At 45.1% G+C, this 25512-nt stretch overlaps 1 protein-coding gene and 1 long non-coding RNA gene across 3 annotated transcripts in view; one reads left to right on the top strand and one right to left on the bottom strand.

The window, feature by feature from the left end:
* SLC9A3 (solute carrier family 9 member A3) overlaps positions 1-16766 on the bottom strand; it is a 52157-nt gene extending 35391 nt beyond the window's left edge. The window contains exon 1 of one of the 2 annotated variants that reach the window (XM_028702810.2): positions 16478-16766. In XM_028702810.2, the coding sequence (XP_028558643.2) occupies positions 16478-16688 (211 nt within the window). In that variant the 5' untranslated portion in view covers positions 16689-16766. The remainder of the gene's footprint in view (positions 1-16477) is intronic. The other variant, XM_028702809.2, reaches the window with a different exon arrangement.
* LOC144325173 (uncharacterized) overlaps positions 1-22617 on the top strand; it is a 104479-nt gene extending 81862 nt beyond the window's left edge. Inside the window, exon 2 of the long non-coding RNA XR_013390500.1 lies at positions 18646-22617. This is a non-coding gene — a long non-coding RNA (uncharacterized LOC144325173). The remainder of the gene's footprint in view (positions 1-18645) is intronic.
* The last annotated feature ends 2895 nt before the right edge of the window (positions 22618-25512 follow it).

The following is a 25512-nucleotide window of genomic DNA, read 5'->3' as shown; positions in this document are numbered from 1 at the left end:
GCGGGGTGATGCAGTGCAGATAAGGGCACATGAGGAGAGAGTCCTCCACATGTCCAGCCACATTAAGCTGCTGACCACCCTCCTGCCACTACATGTGGCAGAAAGGTTCCTCACCCCCGAGATAGAGGGTGGCCATCTCCATCTCACCCGGCTTCTGAGCTTTATGTCTGGACTTTAGACGGACCATTTTGTTGTCCCAGCAGGGCAGTTCTAAACTAAACTAAACTAAACTAAGTTCTAAACTAAATCTAGAGCCAAGGTTTCGCTGGTTTTTCAAGGAAAATGTCAAGTAACACTGTGGCTGAAATCAGAAACATAAACATTAGGTAGTAAGTCATTCCAGACTCAAATGAGGCTTATTTCTCAGTAAACATATTTAGGGGCTATGTATGTGACATAGTTCAAGTGTAGCACCACAGGCTAGAAAGAACATTTAGTTTTATTACATCTTATTGTTAACCAATGGTAAAAGGTCAGCAATAACACTAAGTGGTATTAGCAGAAAAAAATTGGAAGTAAAAAGGGTTGCCTCGGGTGTTCATAAAATGACATCAGCTGAGGTTGCAGCACAAAGCAAAATGGCATTCAAGAACATTAAGTCAAGGTTGAATAAGTTATTCACGTAATTCCCTGTTAAGATTGCCCTTCAAATGAATATGTGGTTTTAAAACTGAACCAAGCTAAATAGTTTGTGATTTTTTAAAAAAATTGTTAAAGCCATGTTATGTAGGAGACGGGAAACACATAGTATAAAGAGGCACAAAAGAGTCTGAAGTAATGACAGTCTCACAAAAATATTTTTCTGTGTCACACATGCGCACAACCTTCATTCCACCCCCCTTTTAAATACACTGGCCAGAAGAAAGAGGAGTGTGAGGTAAATCCTAAAAGAGCAGTTGTCAGCTGCTTTACTCCACAGTTTGCCATCACAGAACAAAGGCTCTGTCGCCTCATGGTTTTCTCCCAGATTGCTCACCAGTACTCAGGTGGTATCTGGACATAGTGTTTATTGATTTCAGTAAGGTTTTTGACAAAGTCCCCAATGATACAATTGTGAGGAAGCTGGTAAACGTGGACTGAACAAAGTACAGTCGTACCATGGAAGTCGAATGGAATCAGTTATGGAAGTCCGTTTTACTTCCAAAACGTTCAAAAACCAAAGCACAGCTTCTGATTGGCTGCAGGAAGCTCTTGCAGCCAATTGGAAGCCACAGAAGCCCCATCGGGTGTTTGGCTTCCAAAAAGAACGTTCGAAAACCGGAACAGTCACTTCCAAGTTTCAATCGTTGGGGAGCCAAAACATTTGAGAACTAGGCTGTTTGACTTCCAAGGTACGACTGTAACTGTTAGGTGGGTTTGTAGCTGGTTGACTGACCAAACCCAAAGAGTCCTCATTAATGGTTCCTAGACATTATTCAGCCTGAACACTGAGGTCCAGCGCTGAGGGCCTTCTGGCGGTTCCCTCACTGCGAGAAGCGAGATTACAGGGAACCAGGAAGAGGGCCTTCTTGGTGGTGGCACCTGCCCTGTGCAACGCCCTCCCATCAGATGTCAAGGAAATAAACAACTGTCTGACTTTTAGAAGACATCTGAAGGCAGCCCTGTTTAGGGAAGTTTTAAATGTTTGATGTTTCATTGTGTTTTTAATATTCTGTTGGGAGCCGCCCAGGGTGGCTGAGGAAACCCAGCCAGATGGGTGGGGTATGGATGTATGTATGTATGTAATAATAATAATAATAATAATAATAATAATAATAATAATAATAATAATATATTCATCATCATCAATATCCTGGGGGAAAGTCTGATGCTGCTGGGTTCTGTCCTGGGCCTGTTGTTGTTCAACATCTTCATAAACAACTTGTATGAAGGAATTCGGGAGATGTTCATCAAATTTGCAGATGACACCAAACTGGAAGGGGTAGCTAATGCCGCAGAAGACAGAATCAGAATTCAAAATGACCTTAACAGATTGGAGAACTGGGCCCAAGCTAACAAAATGAATTTCAATAGGGGAAAATGTAAGGTTTAGTGCTTAGGCAAATATAAGATGGGGGATACCTGGCCTACTAGTAGTATATGTGAAAAGGATCTCGGGGTCTTGGTGGACCACAAGCTTAACAGTGTGATGCTATTCTAGGCTGCATCAACAGAAGTACAGTGTCCAGATCAAGGGAAGTAAGAGTACCACTCTTATTCTGCCTTGGTCACATCACACCTGGAATACGGTGTCCAGTTCTGGGAGCCACAGTTTCAGAAGGATGTTGACAAGATGTAATGTGTGCAGAGAATGGGCCATCAAGATGATCAAGGGTTTATAAGGAACGGGATTTTCACAGAGGAGTTTCACGGTGGATCATATTAGGACTCCAGAGTGTGGTACAGTGGTACCTCGCATTACAAACGCCTCAGGTTACAAATGCTTCAGGTTACAAACTCCGCTAACCTGGAAGAGTTACCTCGAGTTGAGAACTTTGCCCCAGGATGAGAACGGAATTCGTGTGCCAATGGTGCAGTAGCAGCAAGAGGCCCCATTAGCAAAAGCACGCCTCTAGTTAAGAACAGTTTCAGGTTAAAAACGGACCTCCAGAATGAATTAAGTTCATAACTAGAGGTACCACTGTATTCCTTTCTGAACACAAAATACCAGCTGAACATATAAATGTGCTGCTGGATTTAATAGTTCCCATTGTACTCCATTTAGAAAATATTTCTAAATATTTCTAAAGGTCTCTAATTGGGAATATTCTTGTACATCCATTTTTCCATATTACTCTCATGAAGTAATTTATTAACTTTACTCTGATGCCTTCTTCATTGTCTTGCAGGCAGAGGCAAGGAACCTCTTGTAAAGACAATAACAGGAAGAGCTGCAAGTTAAACAGTCACCATTACTTAGAATTCACCTGACGGAAAGCACCTACAGCATTTTTCTTCTTTTGTTGTTGGGGGTGGAAAGAAGGTGGCAGCCAGGTATCTGCAAAAGTGTGTACTTAGAGCTTACTAATGTACACATTTAAGAACTGAAGAAGATTAGCTTGACAAAGTACACCAAAGGAAGTGCACAGAGATTAAGGGGTCAAAGCACTTGGTTTTAGGACAGCTAACGCAACTACTTGTGAGTAAGCAATTTGGGAGAGCTATCAGCTTGTGTTTTGCTTCCACAGTGAAGAGGTGAGAGGGAAGAACCCAGCAGAACTGACCAGAGCTGGATTTCCAGCAGCTAATTCTCCAGCTATCTAGTTACTAGTGGTTACGGGAAAGTGAAAGCCAAAGAGATGATGGACTGTAGGTCTGGTGAATCATGAAAGTGTCCTTAAATATGGAACACCAGAAGCTGCCCAGACAGCAGCTCACTAACACTTTGCTCTTCTAACCCCGTAGGCAGGGTCTCAGTGGCAGAGAAGGTGTGTGTGTGTCTTTCATGCCACCTACTACCTAATTGCGAACCTAAGATCTTCAGTGTGCAAACAAAGTTTGTGGCCTATCACTGATCCTTAAAAATGCCATTTACCATATATACCAGGGGTTGTCAGCCTGGTCCCTACGACCCACTAGTGGGCGTTTCAGGATTCTAGGTGGGCGGTAGTGGGTTCCAAGACACAAGCTGAATCCTCCTTCCATAGAGCACTGGTGGGCGGTAGGGAAATTTTACCATCAAGAAAGATCCATTAGTGGGCGGTAGGTATGAAAAGGTTGACTACCCCTGATATACACAATGTTTTCGGTCTGAGCCATGAATAATAAAAGAAATCAAATTAAATTAAAACTCTTCTTTCTATGTAGGGTGTTCCTGTCCTACAAAGTCCCCAATGTACACAGGTAATGCCCAGCAAAAGCTAACCTCTATCCTACTAAAATTAATAGGACTAAAGTGCTCAACTTTGGGCTGAATACAAATCTACCCATGTGAACCAAGCAATGATATAACATAGGCAAGCGTAAAAAATTATGGCTTCTTTTCACAAAAATGGACAGCTGTTTCCTAGAATCATGGTGGAGCTATGATGTATCTGGAGCTTTGCCCCTTAGATTCTCTGTCCAGCAGGTCCAGCTCCTGTCTTTCTGGAAGCTATTCTGTTCCCTAGGGCCTGAGCAGAAGCCACCCAGCTGCACTGCCACATATTTCAGAGTTTTGTCCTAGGGAGAGCCCCACCTGCAATCATAAAGATTTAAAGCTGATGATGATGAGGATGATGATTTCTTTTTGCCACTGTAGAGCTAAAGCTGATACACAAAGTAGACACAATGAAAACTTTAGGTTGCCATGCCATCCCTTTTAATTGTTACATAACTAAAACTGGGACCTGCAACAAAATACATGTACTGCACCATGGAATACCCTGTTCACTTTTACAGCCGGCCAGCTAAGCTCACCTCTGCAATACTCTGTTCCATTCCTCCTATTGACTGGTTTACTCGTTTCCCAATACTGTACTGCCTCTCCGTTTTCTGTGGTGACTGAGCTCTGTTCTCGTTGGGCTGTTTTTTAATGGGGGGGGGATTCCCCTCCTTAATATCCCCCCACCTAAAGATTTGTTGTTCCTGTATAAATCTTGGGGCTTCCCCCGTCCTGCTGATAAGCTTCTCTGGTACCTGAATGGTGCTGTTTTGGCTGCATAGGCAAGGGCTTTCACACCTGAGCACTGGCAACAGAGGAAATGATAGGTTTCCACTAAGAAAAGCAAAGAATGACATAAATTGTATCCTCCTAAGTGTGGTTGCTGTGTCCCCTCTGCTCTCAGAACTTTCCTCCCCAAAGCCTCACTATCAAATGCATATTGCATACTTTTTTCTGTTGCCGGCTTCTCCAGGCCCAATGAGACTGGGCAGGAAAGGAGCTGCAATGGAAGTTTGCAGAGTTGGAAAGTGCAAGGCAGAAGGAGAATAGGCAAGGGAAAGTGCTTGCTCACCACCTCCCAAAATTTAATGGTGAACTGCATTGAAAATGAAAGGGTGCTTTATATTGCAATGCTGACAGGTGCAGAGAAAGCAAGAAGTGGAGAGAAAAAGTACTGAGAGATCAGTTCCCATACTTGAAAACACTAAACAATGGAGCATGGCATTGAAACATGGCTCCTCTGTAACCAGCTTTTGTCTTCATCTAGCCTGGGTAAACTCTTCCTGTTTCCTTCCAAAATGGAACCTGCATCTATGACATGCTGAAGGAAGCATGTTTATCTGTAGGTTAGTGAAACTAGGATCTGTATCAAGGGTAAGGGTTAGTTACCATATTGATTGTCTTTTACTTCTATGCAACTAGTATTTCTCTCACTCACTTTCATGCCTAAAATGGCCAGATTGGCTTATTTCCCATCAGCCTTCATTCCCATCTTGCCACGCCCATTTGACTTGAATTTTTTGGCAGGAAAATCTGAGCGACTTTGTTACTCTGCTCCCCCCCAAAAAAAATTATTTGTGCAACCGTGAATTTAAGAGCCTGTGCTAAGTGATTGAGCTAAGCAGAACATTGTCTTTTGAAGAAAAGACCAAGGAACTGAAAATCATTTATAATGGCTTTGATACGCTCAGAAGGAATAGTTCAGACTCAGAAAAAGAAAAGAAACAAGAAGGGAAGCTATAGCTTTTCACCTAATTACATTTTAGCTCGGTACAAAACAAATCAAGGTGTGAAAACAGGCATTCTTCTGTCCTTGAGAAAACAACAGCTATGAATGACGTAAAATTCATGTATTGTAGACTAGGGGAAAACAAGGGCACTGACCACCTTTTTTAAAAAAAAAATATCATGCCACCACCTGGAAGTACTGAAAAATTAAGACTAAGACTTCAGCTGAAAAATACTTCTGGTACTAGGATCAAGTTTCTAGATGCCCAGGTGACCTAGATCTTGAGATAAATCCAGTCTGCTTGCCACTAAAACCCACCTCTACACACTGAAAAGTGCTATAGCATTTGGAGATGACAGCCATAAGGATCAGGCAGCCCACAACACACCTTGCACGATATTCTTGGTGACCACAGGAGAGGCCAAAGCACCTCACAACATCCATCCAAATACCATAGCAAGGAGAGGGAAGAAGTCGCCCCATCCCTGGGCCATGTTCAATGTGCATGAAGCCTGAAGTCCTTGTCCAAAGGACGAGAAAATACCTGCTTACCACAATGATTTTCAAGCTATGTTCTCAGGGATCACTGAGATGGTCAGTAACGAAATACAGGCCCCTGAGAGGGACACTATGACTGAACTGCAGCCTCAGCCCAGTTTTGAACATGCTATAGGGCAGGGGTCACCAGCCTTTTTTGCTTGCGCTGACAGTTTGCAGAGCTTACAGCAGGAATGCGCAACCTTTTCTCCTTTGAGAGCCCCGGCCCAGTGGGGAGGTGTAGCCATGGCTGGGAATAGCTAGAGGCAAATGTGGGGGAGATAAGAAGAGCCTGCAGGATCAGGCCAATAACCCATCTAGTCCAGCATCCTGTTCTCACAGTGGCCAGCCAGATGCCTGTGGTAAACCTGCAAGCAGGATTCGAATCCAAGAACAACTCTCCCCTCCTGTAGTTTCCAGAAACTGGTATTCCAAGGCATGGAGACAGAACATCGCCATCATGGCTGGTCGCCTTTGATAGTCCTCCATGAATTGGTCTAATCCTGTGGGAGTGAGTTCCACAGTTTAACTATGCTCTCTTGGAAGAAGCAGATTCTTTTATCCATCTCCTAACACTCAGTTTAATTGAATGCTCACGAGTTCAAGTGTTAAGACAGAGAGACAGAACTTCTCTCTATCTACTTTCTCCATGCCGTGCATAATTTTACAAACTTCTATCATGTTACCTCTTTCTTGCCTTTTCTCCAAACTAAAAAATCCCAAACACTGCAACCTTTCCTCATAAGTGAGTTGTTCCATCCTCCTGAGAATTTTGGTTTTTCTTTTCTGAACCTTTCTCAACTCTACAATATCCTTTTTTGAGGTGAGGCAACCAGAACTGTACACAGTATTCCAAATGCAATCACACCACAAATTTGTATAATATTGTTAAGATATGAGCAGTTCTGTTTTCAATTCCTTTCCCAATGATCCCATGAAAATTCCCTTTTCATGGCTGCTGCCTAGGAGTTGCCGATCAGAAGGTCGGCGGTACGAATCCCCATGACGGGGGTGAGCTCCCATTGCTCGGTCCCTGCTCCTGCCAACCTAGCAGTTCGAAAGTACATCAAAGTGCAAGTAGATAAATAGGTACCACTCCGGCGGGAAGGTAAACGGCATTTCCGTGCGCTGCTCTGATTTGCCAGAAGCGGCTTAGTCATGCTTGCCACATGACCCGGAAGCTGTACGCTAGCTCCCTCGGCCAATAAAGCGAGATGAGTGCCACAACCCCAGAGTCAGCCACGACTGGACCTAACAGTCAGGGGTCCCTTTACCTTTACTCACTGGGTCAACAACTTCATTGAGCTGTCTACTATGGCCCTAAGGTCTTGTTCCTGATCCAGCACTGCCAGTTCAAACCCCTTGTGTGCACAGGTAAAATTTAAGATTTTAAAAATTTAAGAAGTGTACATCACTTTACACTTGTTTACATTGAATTGCATTTGCCATTTTACTGCTCATTCACTCAATTTGTATGTGCTGCAAGCTGCCCAAAGTGGCTGGGGAAACCCCGCCAGATGGGGGGGGGGGTATAAACAATAAAATTATTATTTTAGTAGTAGTGGTGGTGGACATTTTGAAGCTCTTTGCTATCTCTTTAATAATCTTGAACAATTTAGTATCATCAGCAAACTTGGCTACCTTACTGCTTACCCTGACTCTAGGTGGTTTATGAACAAGTTAAAAAGCACAGGTCCCAATACAGTGGTACTTCAGGTTAAGTACTTAATTCGTTCCGGAGGTCCGTTCTTAACCTGAAACTGTTCTTAACCTGAAGCACTACTTTAGCTAATGGGGCCTCCTGCTGCCGCCGCACGATTTCTGTTCTCATCCTGAAGCAAAGTTCTTAACCCGAGGTACTATTTCTGGGTTAGCGGAGTCTGTAACCTGAAGTGTCTTTAACCCGAGGTACCACTGTATTTCTCTCCATTTGGAGAATCCACTCTAACACTGAATCAGAACAAACAGCCAAACAAACAAACAAACCACCACATGGAAATGGAGCTTTAAAGCACAAACCTGTACCTAGAAACGTGGCACAAAAGGAAGTCTGGATGAGTGCTAGGTCAACCAGATGCCCTCTATCTATGTGCTTGCTGACACTCTCAAAGCATTCTAATAGGTTTATGAGACAAGAATTTCCCTTACAGAAGCCATGCTGGTTCTGCTTCAGTAAGACCTGTTCTTCTATACGCTTAGTTATTTTATCTTTAAAAATATTTTCTACCAATTTTCCAGGACAGATGTCAAGCTAACTGGCCTGTAATTTCCATGATCCCTGCTGCATCCCTTAAAACAAAGTGTTATATTGGGCAAGTTACTTTTTGTTATTGCTGTTAGAAGATCAGCAATTTTACATTTGAGTTCTTTGAGCACTCTCAAGAGGATGCCATCCAGACCCAGCAATTTGTCAATTTTTATTTTGTCCATTAGACCTAAAACTTCACCTCTTGTCACTGCTCTCCATCTTAGGTTTCCCAGACATGCCTCTTGCAAAGCTTAGTTCAGGCACTGGGATTTGCCCTATATCCTCTGCTGTGAAAACAGATCTAAAGAATTCATTCAGCTTCTCCCCAATCTCCTTATCCTACTTTGACTCCCTTATCATCCAAGGGTCCAACTGCCTTCCTGGACATACTAAGAACTTATTGTTGCTGGTATTAATGTGTTCCTCAAATTAATTTTTAGTATCCCTTACTGTCTAATTGCACTTTTTTGCTAAAGTTTGTGTTCCTTTTTGTTATCTTCATTTGGACAAGAGTTCATTTTTTTTTGAAGGAAGCCTTCTTGCCTCTAAAAGCTTCTTTGACGCCGCTCATTAACCACGTCAGTTGCCTCTTGGCCTTCATGGTACCTATCCTGCTCTGAGGTATATATTCAAGTTGTGTTTCCAATTTTCTGTCTTTAAACAATTCCCAAGCAATTCTGAGTGATTTGACCTTCTTGGCTTCTCAACTGCCTTTTTAACCAAGCCCCTCATTCTGGGGAAGTTTACTCTTTTGAAATCAACTGTGACTGTGGTGGATTTCCTTCACAATTGGCTATTTACAGGTATACTTTATTTAACAGCACTCTGATCACTGCTCCCACCTGGCTCAACTAAGCTTATATCTCACGCCAGGTCCTGGATGCCATTTATCTCCATTTTTCTGCTGCTGCTCCTTCCTCTTCTCTTCCTCTCTCTCTCTTTCTCAACTCTCTCTTCCTCTCTGCCCAGTGGGCTGCCGGGCAAGGAACAGATCACTCTTGTCACAGGGCTGAATTGTTTGCTTGCAAAGGGCTTTTGATATTTGGCCATGGGCCACAGATTGCTAACAGTGTATTTGTTTTCGATGGATTGCTCCTTTTGTTTCAAAACACCTATGTCCAAGGGCATAGGGTGATTCTAGAATAGCTGGGTTCTTTGAGGGAATGAACTTTTGGTTTTGGATTCCATCACCCTTAAAATATATGATCTAAAGTTCATAATAACCCATATGGGCAGCATATTAAAGGTAAAGGTACCCCTGCCCGTACGGGCCAGTCTTGACAGACTCTAGGGTTGTGCGCTCATCTCACTCTATAGGCTGGGAGCCAGCGCTGTCCGCAGACACTTCCGGGTCACGTGGCCAGCGTGACAAGCTGCATCTGGCGAGCCAGCGCAGCACACGAAACGCCGTTTACCTTCCCGCTAGTAAGCGGTCCCTATTTATCTACTTGCATCTGAGGGTGCTTTCGAACTGCTAGGTTGGCAGGCGCTGGGACCGAGCGACGGGAGCGCACCCCGCCGCGGGGATTCGAACCACCGACCTTTCGATCGGCAAGTCCTAGGTGCTGAGGCTTTAACCCACAGCGCCACCCGCGTCCCGTGGGCAGCATATTAGTAACTATGATTTATCTTCTTCTTTTTTAACTTCCAGAGTTCAATGGATTGTGTGTTTCTGCATAATATGTATAATAAGAAAGATGAGCAAAATGAAACAAAGTTTGTGTTCCAGCAACCAGAAGCTGGCATACTTGAAAGGATTTGTGTTTACTTTAAGCACCAAGAGGGGTCCACTGAGACTTGCGCAAATGCTGCTTATGTTGAGGCACACCTGGATTCCTTATGTAAATGCACTGTATACAAAGTGCTGCTGTGAACAGCTGCCACATTATCTATGGGCTGTAATGTGAACCATGTAGAGCTGTGCTGCTCTGGGATCTCATTTCTTACTGTAAATAATTAAGACTTGCATCTAGAAAAGCTTAGTTGTGCCCTTGCATGTGCATGACTAGGAGGAGGTGGGGACAAAGGAGGGGAGGATACAACCTAACAGGTCTTCTGAATGCATTAAATTAGTCAGATGGAAACTAAATGTGATCACAGGCATCCATTTACAGTAAGGAAATTCAACACAAGCATTGTTTGCATAAGCCCTAAGACTGGAAGCACTCACTTGGCAAGTCCAGGCTTCTAGAAATTCCAGGCTAATATATTTACTTACTTTTTTCTTATTATAGCCAAAGTGCAGATTTAAAAGATACCTGGTGCAGCAACACAAATCGCAGCCATATTCTTCATTGATAAGATAGCAAGCCACGTGAAATCCATACCTGTGCCTTCTCCAATGATGGAAAAACCCTTGTTTTAATTGGACGTCCACAAAACCCAACACAAAGGAGCATGCCTGGAGCTACACAGTGCACATGAGTGTAATAGTTTGCTGCACAGTATGGATTTTGTTAATCAATTACCTATTTTAAATCAGAAGAAGAAGGTTGCAATCCTAGGCACAGGGAACAAGTCACATTATAATCATTGGCATTTTCTTGCAAATAAGCATGAATAGGATTGTACTGCAAACATGCTACAGCTTTCACAAGTGTTGGTAGCTCTGGTCAAATATCTTCAATTTTATTTAATTTGTTGAATATACGTAGTCAAATTCAGGGGTGGAAACAAATGCCTAAATGTGTACCACTCATTGCCAGAACACTGGAAGTGAAGAGCCAAACTAGGTAGAATATGCATGCATATTTTCTCTTCTTTACCTCTGTAAGTAAATAAAGATTTAGGGCCAAAATATATATGCATGTATCTTTGCACACCAGCCCTTTTTCCACTCAAAAGCTTTTCTCTAGAGGACTGCAAAGCAGCAAATGGTGAGCAATTTCAAGTTTAAAAAAGGAGATTCTGACTAAACACCAGGAAGAACTTTCTGACAGTAAGAGCTGTTTGAGAGGAATGGACTCCCTCAGAAGGCGGTGGACTCTCCTTCCCTGGAGTGCAGCTGGGTGGGACTCAGCTGTGGGCAGCCTGAGGAAGCATTTTTTCACCTTGAGCCTGTCCAAAAAAGCAAGCCCTGCTATGGACCAGCAAACAGCTAGAAGAGGAGGAGAGGACAGAGGGTGAAGAAGACGTTGTGTGCGAAGGGAGACCCTTTCCTCATCCTTTGGACCTCCTGGGAAACTCAACAAGCCTGCTACACCTGGAACTGGGTGTGGAGAGTGCAGCTGAATGGGTCACAGCTGTGGGCAGCCTGAGCAGCGCTGAACCCTGTGCAAGGCCATCTGATGACCTCCCTGCTTGGAGAAGGAGGCACGAGGCTCTGGCAGAGTCCTAGAACCCTCCTACCTCCTTCCCAAAGCCTGGTAAGCACTTGACCAGCTTTGGGAACGAGGAAGGACTCTTTTCTTTCTTCTTTCTTTCTTTGGCGATCACTCGGAGCCGAGTAAGATTGTCTTCCATAAACACAGTTTTAACAATGAGTCCGTAAGTGACTGTGGAGGCCAATTCTGGAGCCACACATCCTTCCACAGTGGGGACATTGGTTTCCGGGTGGGACCTGATCACGGTGTGGATTTGCCAAGCGTGCCTTCCTCTTAGCATGTTTCTCCCTCCTCACGCTTACCAGGCTTTGAGAAGGCACCTTCCTCATCCGCCCTAAAGCTGCCCCTGGCCTGAGGAAGGACCATCCACCTTGGACCTGACAATAAAAAGTAAGCCAAGAACAATGGACTACAGTGATGTCTGCTGTTTTGTTTCCAGACACCCTTCTCATAGCAATAAGCCTGAATTGATATTGGTTTATGTAGGTTACTAACTTTGTATTAAAGTCACCTTTCTATATGTAACTGTGCATTTTTGTAATATTTTAAGTTATCTGTTGTTGTTTCAGTTTTTTTGTACACCACTTAATAGATTTTTTCAATTTACTGAGTAGTATAGAAATCAAATATTTGAATCATTAAATTGGAGATTTTTATGCAGAGGTTGGATGGCCATCTGCCATGGATGCTTTAGTTGAGATTTCTGCACTGCAGGGGGTTGGTCTAGATGACCCTCGGGGTCCCTTCCAATTCTACAATTCTACGGTTCTTTGAATTTTGAGCAGGCCAGAAGAATCTGCTCCCACCCAACAACCCATCACTGCCGTTCTCCTACAGCTGCCTTTTCACACACTTGGATCCTGTGTGTGCTGTCCAGCTATCCCACACATTTTTATTTGGAAGTAAGTCCTACTGAGTTCCATGGGACTTGCTCCCAAGGAAGCATTTTAGGTTTGCAGGCAAATAGAACACAATGGGCAGAAATTTCCAAAGCTTGGAAATATTCTTCTACTGGCATTGTTGAGAGTCATGAGCAACAGATGATGAATGCTCCCAACTCCTACATGGTCATTTCTGTCCAAAGGGCTGATCAAGCTGACCTTCTATCTCTCTATCATCTATCTATCTATCTATCTATCTATCTATCTATCTATCTATCTATCTATCTCTCTATCATCTATCTATCTATCTATCTATCTATCTATCTATCTATCATCTATAGAAGGAGGAGCTGCTGCTGCTGCTGCTACTACTACTACATCATCATTATCATAGCCAAATTATTTCATCAAGCAACTTACCCTGTGTGTAAGACCAAGAGCAGTTCAGCAGCTACTCAGGGCACAGAAAGTGTATCACATTTCTAACCAACAGCAGTGTTGGAAAGGCTTACAAACTATAGAATCACAAAGAAGAGGCCATTTCTTTCTATTGGTATCCTATAATGCAAAAACCAGACCTGAAACTACACCGTTTCAATCCCTAACCTGGACAAGCACATTCAGCTACTCATTCCAGAAAATAAAACCAAAATGAAACATTTTCTGCTTGGTTACTTCCCAGCATTCTGGCCAGTTTTGCTTAAAGTGCAATTCAATGCAGATTCGGAAGATCCTGTTCAACATGAGGCTGTAGGGCAATATCAATAACAGAAGACCAAGAATATTCAAATGAATGTTGCCTGGATTTCCCCCCCTGCAGAGCAAACAGAAGTTTTGGTGGGAGATCAGAAAAGAGTGGTATCATGGAGAATAGCCTCCCTTCCTCACTGCCCCTGCTCTGCAAAAGATTCAGTCCCCAGTGCCTAACATAGAAGGGGGAGGGAAGGACATGTTGGGACCCTGCCCTACAGCTCCTGCGTGATGTCTAATTTCACACAAGACCCATCCCTTGGAGCTGCTTCCCATGTTGTGTCTGCCACAGCTACACTGAAGTTGTTCTGGTGTTTCCCACAACAAATGCATAAAGAGTGAAGGGCAGTGTTGCATTTCTGAACACTCAGAGGTAAGCTAAACATGTCCACGGTGGGTTTTTAGGGGCACCCGTTTGCCCACTCCATGCTAAGCGCTTCCTGTGAGAAACACCAGCAAGGCTGCGGCGAAGCCAATTGACAGAAAGTTAAAGGGAGGTTCAGGAAAGTGTGGCACTCCCTCAGGAAGCCTAAGATCCCAGCTGCAATTTTCTGTATTTCACAGGATAACCAGCACCAGAGTGAAAACTTGGTACAGAATTTGTCAGCAACACATTATCCGCTGAAAACAAATGTATTTCACCTCCAGGGCTCTTTAAAGGTGTATTCATTGCTCAATAAAATATGATGCAAGGGGATACAGTCAGCATGCACAATTAAAGGATCTTCTCCTCTACCTTCTCTCTTTCCCACTCACAAATGCACACCAAACAAACTCCATACTCATGGGAAGAGTAATAGTTTGCCTCATTCTTTTGCCTATCCTTACTAATCTAATGTTTTAAAAAATTTATATAAACCCTGTTGTCTCTTTGGCTACCAATACAATGAACTGGTGTAGTGCTTTGGTTTGAAATATGAATTAGGAGATAGGAATACCTGGCTCAAATCTCAGCTCTGCTATTAACTTTCTTGGTGACTATAGGCTCAGCCTTTCCCCACTCCCATCTAAGGAAGAGTAATGCTGACCCATCTTGCAGGGTTATTGCACATAAGACATGTGGAAAATACTATGTGTTGTTATTATGCTATGCATTCATTCATTCATTTTCCTCGCTATATTTCATAGAATCATAGAATTGTAAAGTTGGAAGGAACCACAAGGGTCATCTAGTCCAACCTACTGCAATGCAGGAATCTCTTTGCCCAACATGGGGCTTGAACCCATGACCTTGAGTTTAAGAGTCTCGCACTCTACTGACTGAGCAATCTGTATCCCACTTTTTTCTCCAAGGAGCTCAAAGGTGCTGGGTTAGGCTGAGTGACTGGCCCAAGGTCACCCAGTGAGCTTCATGGCCAAGTGGGGGATTTAAACCCTGGTCTCCCAGGTCCCAGCAGAACACCCTATGTTATTGTAATAGAGGTCAAGAAATGCAGCCGTCTGCCCATGTTATATTTCACCAACTTCCCAAACCCCAATTCACACTTCAAAATCAAGCACAAAAAGTATGAGACTTTAAGATGGCAAAATACGCACATTGAATCAGCCCCTACTTGTGCTTATTGAGAGGAATCCTTGGTCATTAAACACACCCACACTAGACATGTGTGCCACTGAAACCTGGCTACCTTTTACCCTCTTAGGTAATTTTAAATGTCATCACGCCAGTATTATCGCTTTGAATTTTGTTTCGTTGCTTGTCTCTAGCATTTTTGTCTTATCCTGCTATGGCTGTATGCTAATGCAATAAAGGTTTGATTGATTGAAATCTGGCTACCTTTTTTGTCCCTTGACTGAAAAATAAAATAAAATGCACATGGAAAATGCAGAGGGAGCTGGTGGTCCTAACCAGGTGGGAAGAAGCAGCCCATGCAAAGCAGCTAGTCTGCAGCCGGTACTTATGAAACCCTAACACCACTGCAGCAAAGCATCACAATTAAATGTGGAATTTTATAATCCAGGGTACATCATTACAAACTGCTCAGATGTTAATAATTCTACTCACAGGGAAATCCTAACTGCTAGGCTTAAAAAGAAACCTGAGCAATGCGCCCAGAGGCATGAGACACTGAGAAGTTTTCCTACAAAACCCCCATTGACACAATTATTTGTGTCATCTTATACCTCTTTTAAATGTGTTTTGGGGAGGGGGTAATTGATTTGTTTTTTGTTCTTGCTATTATCACGTATTTGATGCTTCTATATTGTATTTTTATGTTGTGAACAGCCCTGAGATCTGTGGGTGAAGGTCTGTATATAATTTGCAGTGCAAAAGGCCATCTTGACATCAGCAGAGTGAAGTGGCCTGTCTCTGGCAGTTATTTTGGAGTACAAGTAAGGGGCAGCAAATTACCAGCAATTTCATTCATAAGCCCCACCAGGGGTGCATCCCCCCCCCCCCCGCCTTTGGCACCAGGGCCATGTCCTGGGACATCACCAACACCCGCTTGCATGGAGCAGCCAGGTCAGACCACTGGTCCATCTAACCCAACGTTGTCTGGTCACTGGTCTTGCTGGTATTTTCAGGCAGGGACGTTTTCAGTCCAGCTGCACTGGATCCTTTCGGCGGGTGCGACCGGGTGGGGGTGAACCTTCTATAGGCAAAAAGCTTGCTCTCTTCCTCCTCCTCCTCCTCTCTCCTACTGCCTGAGCTCCTTTTACCAAGCCCACTACAGTTGCACGGTCCGCCTCTCCTTCTCTCAAATTGCCACATTGCACTCTTTCTTCCCCACCTTTTACAGGAGAGCAATGCCCTTTAGTGCCTAATGGGGTCGGCCAAAGATGCTTCACGGAGCAGAAAGAGCACTTTTCATTCATTGCAAAACAGCTACAGATATGGAACATGGCAGGAGCCTGAAGCATCTCTGGTCTGGGGGATGTGAAGCTGGCAACCCGGCCAAAGAGCAGCACCGATCTGCCCAGCCGCCCTTCCAGGAGCGCGCTGCGGGCACTGGAGAGAAAAGCAAGACGCCCCGCGGAGCAATCCCCGGGTAATTATATCTTCCAGATTCTCCAGCGACGGAGAAAAAACTATTCAGAAAGTTAAGGAGCACCAATTCAGTTGGAGAACAGTCAACCCTCATGCCCGAGGGACCCATTCGCCAAGGCGGAGCACAAAAGGAGTGGATTGGGGGGGAGAGAAGGAATGGAAGAGGCTGGCCCACTCACAAATCTTGGCCACGCTGGCGACGAAAATCCACAGGACGATGATGTAGGGCGCCTGCACATGATGCCACTTGAAGGTGACGATCTGGAAGCCCTCGCTTGTGTGCTCCGGCGGCGCCTCTTCCATCCCCGCGGCGCCGGGCAGCAGCAGCAGCAGCAAGCCCAGCAGGAGAAGCCCCCAAGGCGGCAGCGGCCTCATCCTGGCCGGACCCATCAGCGGGGCAGAGACCTTCCGGGCGGCGGGCGGCGAGGGCAGCAGGAGCGGCGAGCGCACAGCGTCTGCCCCAGCGCGCCGCCGCCGCCTTTATGCTGTGCCCCCCGCCCGCCCCCGAGGGGAGGAGCCTCTTCCCCGGCCCCGGGGCGCCTGGGCGCTGGGCTTGGCCCCGTGGGGCCCGCAGCCATCCACTTGGCCAGGCGGCAGCGCCTCGCCGGGCGCCCAGGAAAGCGGCGCGGGGGCGCAGAGGATCGCTGCTCGCCCCTTCTTTCCTCTGCGGAGGAAGCCGGGGAGCCTGGCTCCGGTTCCCCCAGCAGGGAAACCGAACCACCGTCGGAAGCGCGCTCGTCCCGCGCGCCGGAGGGAGCGGTGCGCCGGTTTCCGCCGGCGCTGCTCGCCGCTCTGCGTCTTCCTCGCGGCCGAGCCCGAGCCCGGGGTCCGCCTTCTTCCCGAGGAGCCGGCGCCTTTGCCCAGCGCCCAGGATGAGGAGCAAGCGGGAGTCCGCCGCCGGACTGGGGTCCCGATCCCTCGGAGGCCGAGCGAGCCGGGCACCCGGGAAAAGCTGCACGCCGAGCCCATTTGCGCGACTCGCCCGCCCACCTTCCCGGCCAGGCCACTTGGCGTGGGAGTTCAAACATCTCCCCGGAGAGATAAGGGAGCGAGCGTGGAAGAGGATCGCGGCAGGAAGGGAGAGACTTCTGGGTTTAGCAAAAGGGCTGTGGAACTGGCGATTCTTGCAGCAAGCTTCAAAATAAAGTTTGAATTGCGCAGCTAGTTCAGACTTCTGGCGTGGGGGCGACTGCAAGGATTTGATTCCCTACTCCGGCTCATGTCAGATGCCTGCAACGTCTTGGAGGAGGAACGGAAGGGCCCCTACCTGCAATGAGCCCACCACACGTAAAAAAACAAAATAGTGCTTTCTTTGGCACGTGTCAGAAAAAGGCGAAGAATTTTCCCAGGCCAGGGAAGTTTGGCTCTCTCAGACGTGCACATCTCCTTATTTAATGCACTCACGGCAACCCTTGCAGCTTGTGCGCTTCTGCCCGAAGGCAGCCTTTCTCCAGGCAAGACACTGGCTGGTGGGTATTGTGGTCCCAAGCAGCTGGGTGGCAGCAGGTTAGGGACTTCTGCCTCAAGGCATGGCACATTTCCTGGCAGAGTGAAGCATGCCTTTGCTCCTGCCATCTCAGGGCAACCAAGGAGTTATCTTAATATCATTCAGGAACTAGTATTACATCTCAGGTTTTACTCCTCTCTTTTCAATGTTTTTAAAATCCTGCAAGTTATCTTGGTGCTATGGGAGCTGGCCAGAGAAGGTCACCTCTCCCCACAGCAGGACTAAACGTCAGGAAAGTGGGTCACTGTGGCACAGTGGGAAGCCACAGCATGGCTTCTCCCTGGGCTTCTACTGGTGAAGTGGGAAGCAGTGCTGCCATGTCTCTCATGCTTCCAAGGTAAAGATGTTTCAATCCAGCCTAAGTGGTGGAGAAAATAAAACGTCAGAACCTAAGAAGAGCCTCCTGGCTTAGGCTAAGTACCCACCGAGTCCAGCATCTTGTTCTCACAGTGGCCAACCAGATGCCCCAGTGGGAAGCCACAAGCAGGACCCAAACGCAAGAGGAACTTTCCCCCCTGCAGTTTCCAGCAACTGGGATTCAGAAGCATGTTGCCTCAGAAGCGTTTAGTGACTACACTGCACATCTGACATACCCATATTGCAGAGGCTGCTGGTATGCAGTTCTCCAATGACACGCGAGAGCCAGTGTGGTGTAGTGGTTAAGAGCGGTAGTCTCGTAATCTGGGGAACCGGGTTCGCTTCCCCGCTCCTCCACCTGCAGCTGCTGGGTGACCTTGGGCCAGTCACACTTCTCTGAAGTCTCTCAGCCCCACTCACCTCACAGAGTGTTTGTTGTGGGGAAGGGAAAGGAGATTGTAAGCCGCTTTGAGACTCCTTCAGGTAGTGATAAAGTGGGATATCAAATCCAAACTCTTCTTCTGCATCTTCTATGGCATGGGTAGGCAAACTAAGGCTTGGGGGCCAGATCCGGCCCAATCACCTTCTAAATCCAATAACGACAGTTCAGGAATCAGTGTGTTTTTACATGAGTAGAATGTTTCCTTTTATTTAAAATGCATCTCCGGGTTATTTATGGGGCATAAGAATTCGTTCATTCCCCCCTCCAAAAAAATAAAATAAAAATAGTCCAGCTCCCCACAAGGTCTGAGGGACAGTGGACCAGCCCCCTGCTGAAAAAGTTTCCTGACCCCTGTTCTATGGCATTGCAGGGGGAGCTGGGAACACATCTTTTAGTCCAGGCACTATTTCACTGTGCCAGGTTATAAAGTCAGTGACTTGTTAGAGTTGCAGGTTACTTTTTTCACCAGGAAGGAAGAAAGGGGGTGGGAAGCAAAGCCAACAGTTCCCAATGTGATTATACTGAATCGTTGTCCTCCTGATGGTTTGGCATGCCAGAAGTAACAATCCTAGCACTCCAAAGTACTGGAGCAGAGGTCTCCCAATGGTGGGCTGTGAGCTTTGTTCAGGTGGTCCGTTGCATATCTGTCAATTTGTGGTTGAAGACGGGGGGGGGGGGGCTGGCATATCCATCCTATTAAATTGTTGTTCACTGCTTTGTGATATTTGAGTTGGTCCTAAGAAAGGTATTGCCCTACTGTGGCTTTTGGCTTTTTCCTTGTTTATGAGGCACATTGAGAATCTAATTTTACCGAGGTTTATCTGTGTTGCTTCCTGCCTCATGTGTGACCATGAGGTTATTATTTTTTAATGCTATCATAAAATGTACATTGCTTTAAAAGGTAAAGGGATCCCTGACAGTTAAGTCCAGTCGTGAACAACTCTGGGGTGTGGCGCTCATCTTGCTTTACAGGCTGAGGGAGCTGGCGTTTGTCCACTCCGCAGACAGTTTTTCCAGGTCATGTGGCCAGCAGTGCATGGAAACACCGTTTACCTTCCCGCTGGAGCGGTACCTATTTATCTACTCGCACTTTGAAGTGCTTTCAAACTGCTAGGTTGGCAGGAGCTGGGACCGAACAATGGGAGCTCACCCCGTCGCGGGGATTCGAACCGCCGACCTTCTGATCGGCAAGCCCAAGGCTCAGTGGTTTAGTTAAACACAAATTGGTGTCTGCCATTCTGAGGATATGGATTTCAAAACCACCAGGGTATGGCAAAAATGCCAGGAATAAAATGCTATTGTCACCTGGTAATAAACTACCACAACATTTTATGCTTCAGTTATGAAATAGACACTGTGGTTCAGGAAAAGAATAATGCCTCTCAACATTGCCACTAACTCCAGGAAAATTTATACAGCCAGGACCCTCAAATGGTAGCACTTTTCCTGGAATCTACCACTTTGGTTGTAGATTTGATAGATGGGGTGCAAGTTCATTTATTTGCTTTTTAAAAATAATATCTATCCTGATCCCTAAGAGAAATCAGAGTAATGTATACTAAAAATGAAAAACAATATATAAACATGCAATGGAAAGCAACAAAACCCACAGTAGCCAAATTATCTACGAGTATTCAAAAGCTTAATTTAAAAGCTACGCCAAGGAACCCTACAGATTTCCCAGAGGGTCAGGAGGCAGAGGGAGACCCCAGAAAAGGCCCTCTCCTACCTTGTCATCTCATGAACACCTGTGAAGGGACAGAGAGAAGAGCACCCATGAAAGGGCTCAGTTCTTGGCCAGGATTGTATGGGCAATCTGGTCCCAAACTGTTTAGGTCAAACCCAAGTCTATGTTCTTGTAGGTTAAAGAAAAAAGAACTCCTACACACATATACTGTACATGGTGTTATAGATTTGGGGGACCCCCTAAACCTTAGAAATTAATAAACTGTAGGATTTTGGTTGAGTATTGAAGGGAAGATTGCAGGACAGCGGGAAAATACAGGCTAAGCTTGTTTCCAAGCCAGACTCTCACCTGGGATAGTGGCATTAACAGGACAAAAGGGGTGGATGGCCCATCTAAGAGGAATGGGGCCTGGGCAGGCAGAGGTTGCCATGGTGTTTGAGGTGTATTTGAGGTGTCAGGGGAAAAGCTACTTTAGAGCAAGGTGTGCGGAACAAGTTCCCCCTGAAATGACCATGCTGTAAGATCTGAACTCCCTCCACGCAGACTAAAGGTGTAAATATGTAAATAATTCATATTTCTTAAATCTATGACAGTCTCTGCTGTCTTCAGTTCTCCAAAGGAGCATAAAATCTGGGTGAGCATCTGGAACCCCCTGGCAGAGAGTGGGGGTGGCACCCAACTTTTGTAACAATATAAATGGCATGTGAGGAAGATGGTAGAACCTTCTCTCCTGTCATACTAGTTTTGGTTTATTTTTACATGACAGGTATTTTTATGCAGGAAGAATTCATATGGGCAAACACCTATAGCCTAAAGTAATGTGGCTGCACTTTATCACAGTTCTACTGACTGTGTACACTGGCTCTAACTATAATGTGTGTTACAGCATTAAAAACCCCAATGACAGTTTTTCTCAGAAATAGGCCCCACTGATTTTAGTGGGTCTTACCTCCATGCAAGTGTGCACAGGACTCCAGTCCTAGCCTTACAGTTGGCAATTACCCTCCTCATAGATTCCTCCCTGGCTACTCATCTTACCTCAATTTAATGAATTGATTTTAAACATTTATATACCGCTTTACATTTAACATTTTCAAAGTGGTGTGGAGAAAAATATATAAAGAAAGCAATATACGTATAAGCAGAACAATGAATAACACATAATGCGTGATAATAGATGGTCTTCTAAATTTCATTCTGCACTTCACATTTATTTGATAAAGGAAATGATTTTGCTCATTTTATAACCATGTATCTTGGCTACGTCAGGGAAATTTTTGGAATGTTGTCTGTTGGTGTCCTCAGCATCAAGGCATGCAGACCACTTGGCTCTCTTTCCTGAGATGTAGCTTACAACAATTAAAATCAATGGGAGTTGCTATTGATTAAATGGGGCATTCATACCAGTAAAGATAAGTTAATTCACCACGTGAAACAGCTTTGCCTCAGAAATAAGTCATGGAATTATGTGCATGGTGAAAACCTACGTGCACAGGCGTTTTGGGACCAATAATATTAGTTGGTGCATACAGCTGGCTACTGTGGTTACTGTATTACTATGAATTTTATATTGTTGATTTTTATTGACCACTGCCTATGGGACGCCTTCAAGGAGGAGGCCTCCATGCATAGCAATGATCTGAACAGTGTGTGGAGCACAAAGAGAAGACCTTGGTCTGTTGACATGATTTTGCGGCAAATCTTGGGGCTCACCCACATTTCCGTTTCCCCCCTTATTTTTACACATGGGTTTGGGGGGGGGGGTTGTCCTGGCACTGTCCCCAGGAAAACCTGCTGTTTTCTACAGAGCAAACTTCAATCACGTTTCCTGCAAATTGACGTTTGTTCTGATTCAGCAGTAATCAGCGAGTTTTCCTAGGGAAAGTGGTGAGACCAAGTTAAACCTCCCAGGCCTATGACTGGAAGTCACGAAGCAAGCAGAGGTGTGGGTGCCTTAGTTGTTCACACACCTTGTGGTGTTGAGGGGCACTATTCAATTTTGCCTGCTTCTTGTTGCCTATTATTAGCCTGCCTTCCCTCACCTGCTTTTGTCCTTTCACCCCACAGTCAAAATTTAGACTGCAAAGGTAGACCTAAGGCACACTGATGGTGCTCTGTATTAGTGCAATAGATACTGAGAACCAGCTTGGTGTTTTTGGAATTGTAGACCTTGCTCCTGTTATGCTAATTGCATTTTTACTATTTTCATATTGTATTGTAATTGTTAATTAAACTTTCTCTTCCAGTATCTTTATTATGTCCCACTTTGGGGATAATTGTCAAAAAGTGGGAGGCAGATTTGGAAATAAACTCATAAATATATAAAGCCTGGTATGTTAACTACCCAGTAGTCATGGCTTTAAACTGCAGAGAAAATCTGCAATTCTAGGGATACCTTCTTTGGAGACAAGCCCTTCTGGTTTCTGAGTAAAGGTGCAAGGATTTGTACCCTGAACCTTGTAGTAAATTAGAAAAAAGTGCAAAACAATCCAATTAAACAATTAACCTTAAATAATCTGATCGTCTAGGCACACATCAGCTTTACAACCAATAAATGTAAAGGATTGCATAAGAAGGGGCTTCTCTTTTTACACCAAGAGACGCTTAGGAGTCCAAAAACAATAATCAAATAATTCTATCACAATAATTTAGCTAAAGTGACCATTTTCTTTACATCGTACATAAATTCAGTTCAATATTCTTGTACCTTGTTAATGGTTTGCATATTATAATCTTTGTTTTTAAATGCAGGTTAGGAGACCCACACACATTCCAGGGATCAATTTTTCCATTTAATCAAGTGAATCAAGGGTCCACCCACATAATAAAGACGTTCACTTGGAAACCTTTGAAAGTTTCCAGGGCTGGGGCCGGCCTGCCTCCAGGGCACACAGGCCAAGAATGCAGACGTGCTTGCTGCCCTATGGAGAGTTCCTGGAGAACCCAAGCAATTCAGATATGCTAAGCCACAAAGCCTCCAGGAACACAACAGGCACAACCTGACCCATGGCAGTCTCCCTATCTTGCCACTGGAGTAGAACAGCAGGTGGGCCAGCTCTTTCTGTCCTATGCTGAGGGAGGGAGGCAAGTGAGAATTGCACCTGGGTGACTCTATCACTCCTGCTCAAGGGAGACCAAAGATACTGAGCTCGCCTGCCTGGATGCTGCTGGCCATCATCACCATCATCATCATCATCATTGCTGACAGATTGGAGCTGGTGCAACAGCCTTGCTTCCACAAGAGGGTGAGGGTGATACCCACAATCTTTGGGGGCTAGTGCTGGAATCATCTGATTGCAATCACAGCCAGAGTACAATTTGTTACTAGCATCAGTGACTACAGTATCATGGAAACACTGATCCAGAGCATATTTTCTACAGCCTTTATATTTGCTTACATGTAAGATTGGGTATGTATTTTAGTTGTGCATATTGTATTATGCATTTAATTTTATACAGACGCAGGTTTCATCGCATGTATATTGTAATTATATTGTAATTTCAGCTTGTTAAGTCTGGATGAATTGATCAAGATTGGCTGATAAAGCATTGAACAAAACAGATTGGTTATCCGGAAACTCTGTTCTGGCGATATTTGGTGACAGATTATGTATATATCAAACTTTTGAATTATTCTACCGCAACTGGTGAAGAAGATTTAGAGACTTTGGTTGCAATTTCTGATCATCTGTATTAGTCTATTAATAGTGTTTAGTGCCATTGTTGTTGGCCATTGTGTTGCGTTATATTGTTCAGAGTGGGAGAACTAGCAGCTGTGCTTGCACTTCAACACAGGGGTGGGGCAGGATTCGTCCATTCACCATTTGAAAGCTAACTTATGAATACCATACCCTCCAACATTTCTCCAGTGAAAAGAGGGACATCCTAAGGAAAAGTGGGAGGCTCTGGGATCAAATCAGAAACCAGGACAGCTTCTTTAAATCAGGATATCCCTGGAAAATAGGGACATTTGAAGGGTCTGGAATACTGTTAAATCATCATCATCTTGGCAAAGAATTTCCAAAGGAACCTGCCTCTTCCCATGCCTAGGTTTGCCCTCAAATTCATGCCCTGGCAAAGCACACTATAGCGGACCTCTTTCTGCTCATAAAAACCAGCTTTAGAGTTATTTACATTTTATAGAACAGAACTTTTGGGCAGTGTGTTTAGCAACATCCTTATAACACATCAGGTTATCTGTCTTATGTAGCCCAATCTTGGGATGCGGGTGGCACTGTGGGTTAAACCACAGAGCCTAGGACTTGCCAATCAGAAGGTCGGTGGTTCGAATCCTCGCAACGGGGTGAGCTCCCGTTGCTCGGTCCCTGCTCCTGCCAACCTAGCAGTTCGAAAGCACATCCAAGTGCAAGTAGATAAATAGGTACCGCTCCGGCGGGAAGGTAAACGGCGTTTCCGTGCGCTGCTCTGGTTCGCCAGAAGCGGCTTAGTCATGCTGGCCACATGACCTGGAAGCTGTATGCCAGCTCCCTCGGCCAATGAAGCGAGATGAGTGCCACAACCCCAGAGTCGGCCATGACTGGACCTAATGGTCAGGGGTCCCTTTACCTTTACCTTTACCCCAATCTTGTCTACCCTGACTGGCAGTGGCCCTCCTTCCCTTACACAGGCAAATGACCTTTCACAGCCCTTCTAAACAGATCCTTTTTTTAAGGTCAAGGGTGGAGCCAGAGACCTTCTGGAGGCAAAGCATGTCCTCCTCTCTTCCTGAGCTTGGGTCCCTTCTGCAACAAACACTTGCTGACCTTTCTGGCCTTAGCACCCACCACCTGCTCTTTGTTCACCTTCAGTTGGGATGATCAGGCACAGGAAAATCCTGCACTCACACACCTGGCCTGGGAACTACGAGTTCCAGGGCAAGCGGAGGCAGGATGTCCACCCACTGGGTCCCTGTGCCAGCTGCACCTCCCTATCTAGAAATCCTATCTTAGTCTGTGTTTATTTTATTCATTGTTTTTTCATGTGAAAACCTTTCAAACGTTTTACTCAACACCCTCTCTGGCAACGCACATTGTGCTTTGCTTCCAGAAAGAATAAACGACATGGGAGATCATAAAAATATAACATTAGAAAAGAAAATTCTTTTGAAGAGAACGTAGCATGAGTTTTATCTCAAATAGTGGTGGAAGTAACAATATGTGTGAGCTAATTGTATCCTTGCAAATATAAAACTACAAGTTCCCCCAAACCGGTGTGCTGTTGT

The sequence above is a fragment of the Podarcis muralis genome, chromosome 13 (genome assembly GCF_964188315.1).
Source record: "Podarcis muralis chromosome 13, rPodMur119.hap1.1, whole genome shotgun sequence".
In the NCBI taxonomy this organism is placed as follows: domain Eukaryota; kingdom Metazoa; phylum Chordata; class Lepidosauria; order Squamata; family Lacertidae; genus Podarcis; species Podarcis muralis.
This window is presented reverse-complemented; position numbering and strand designations above follow the sequence as displayed.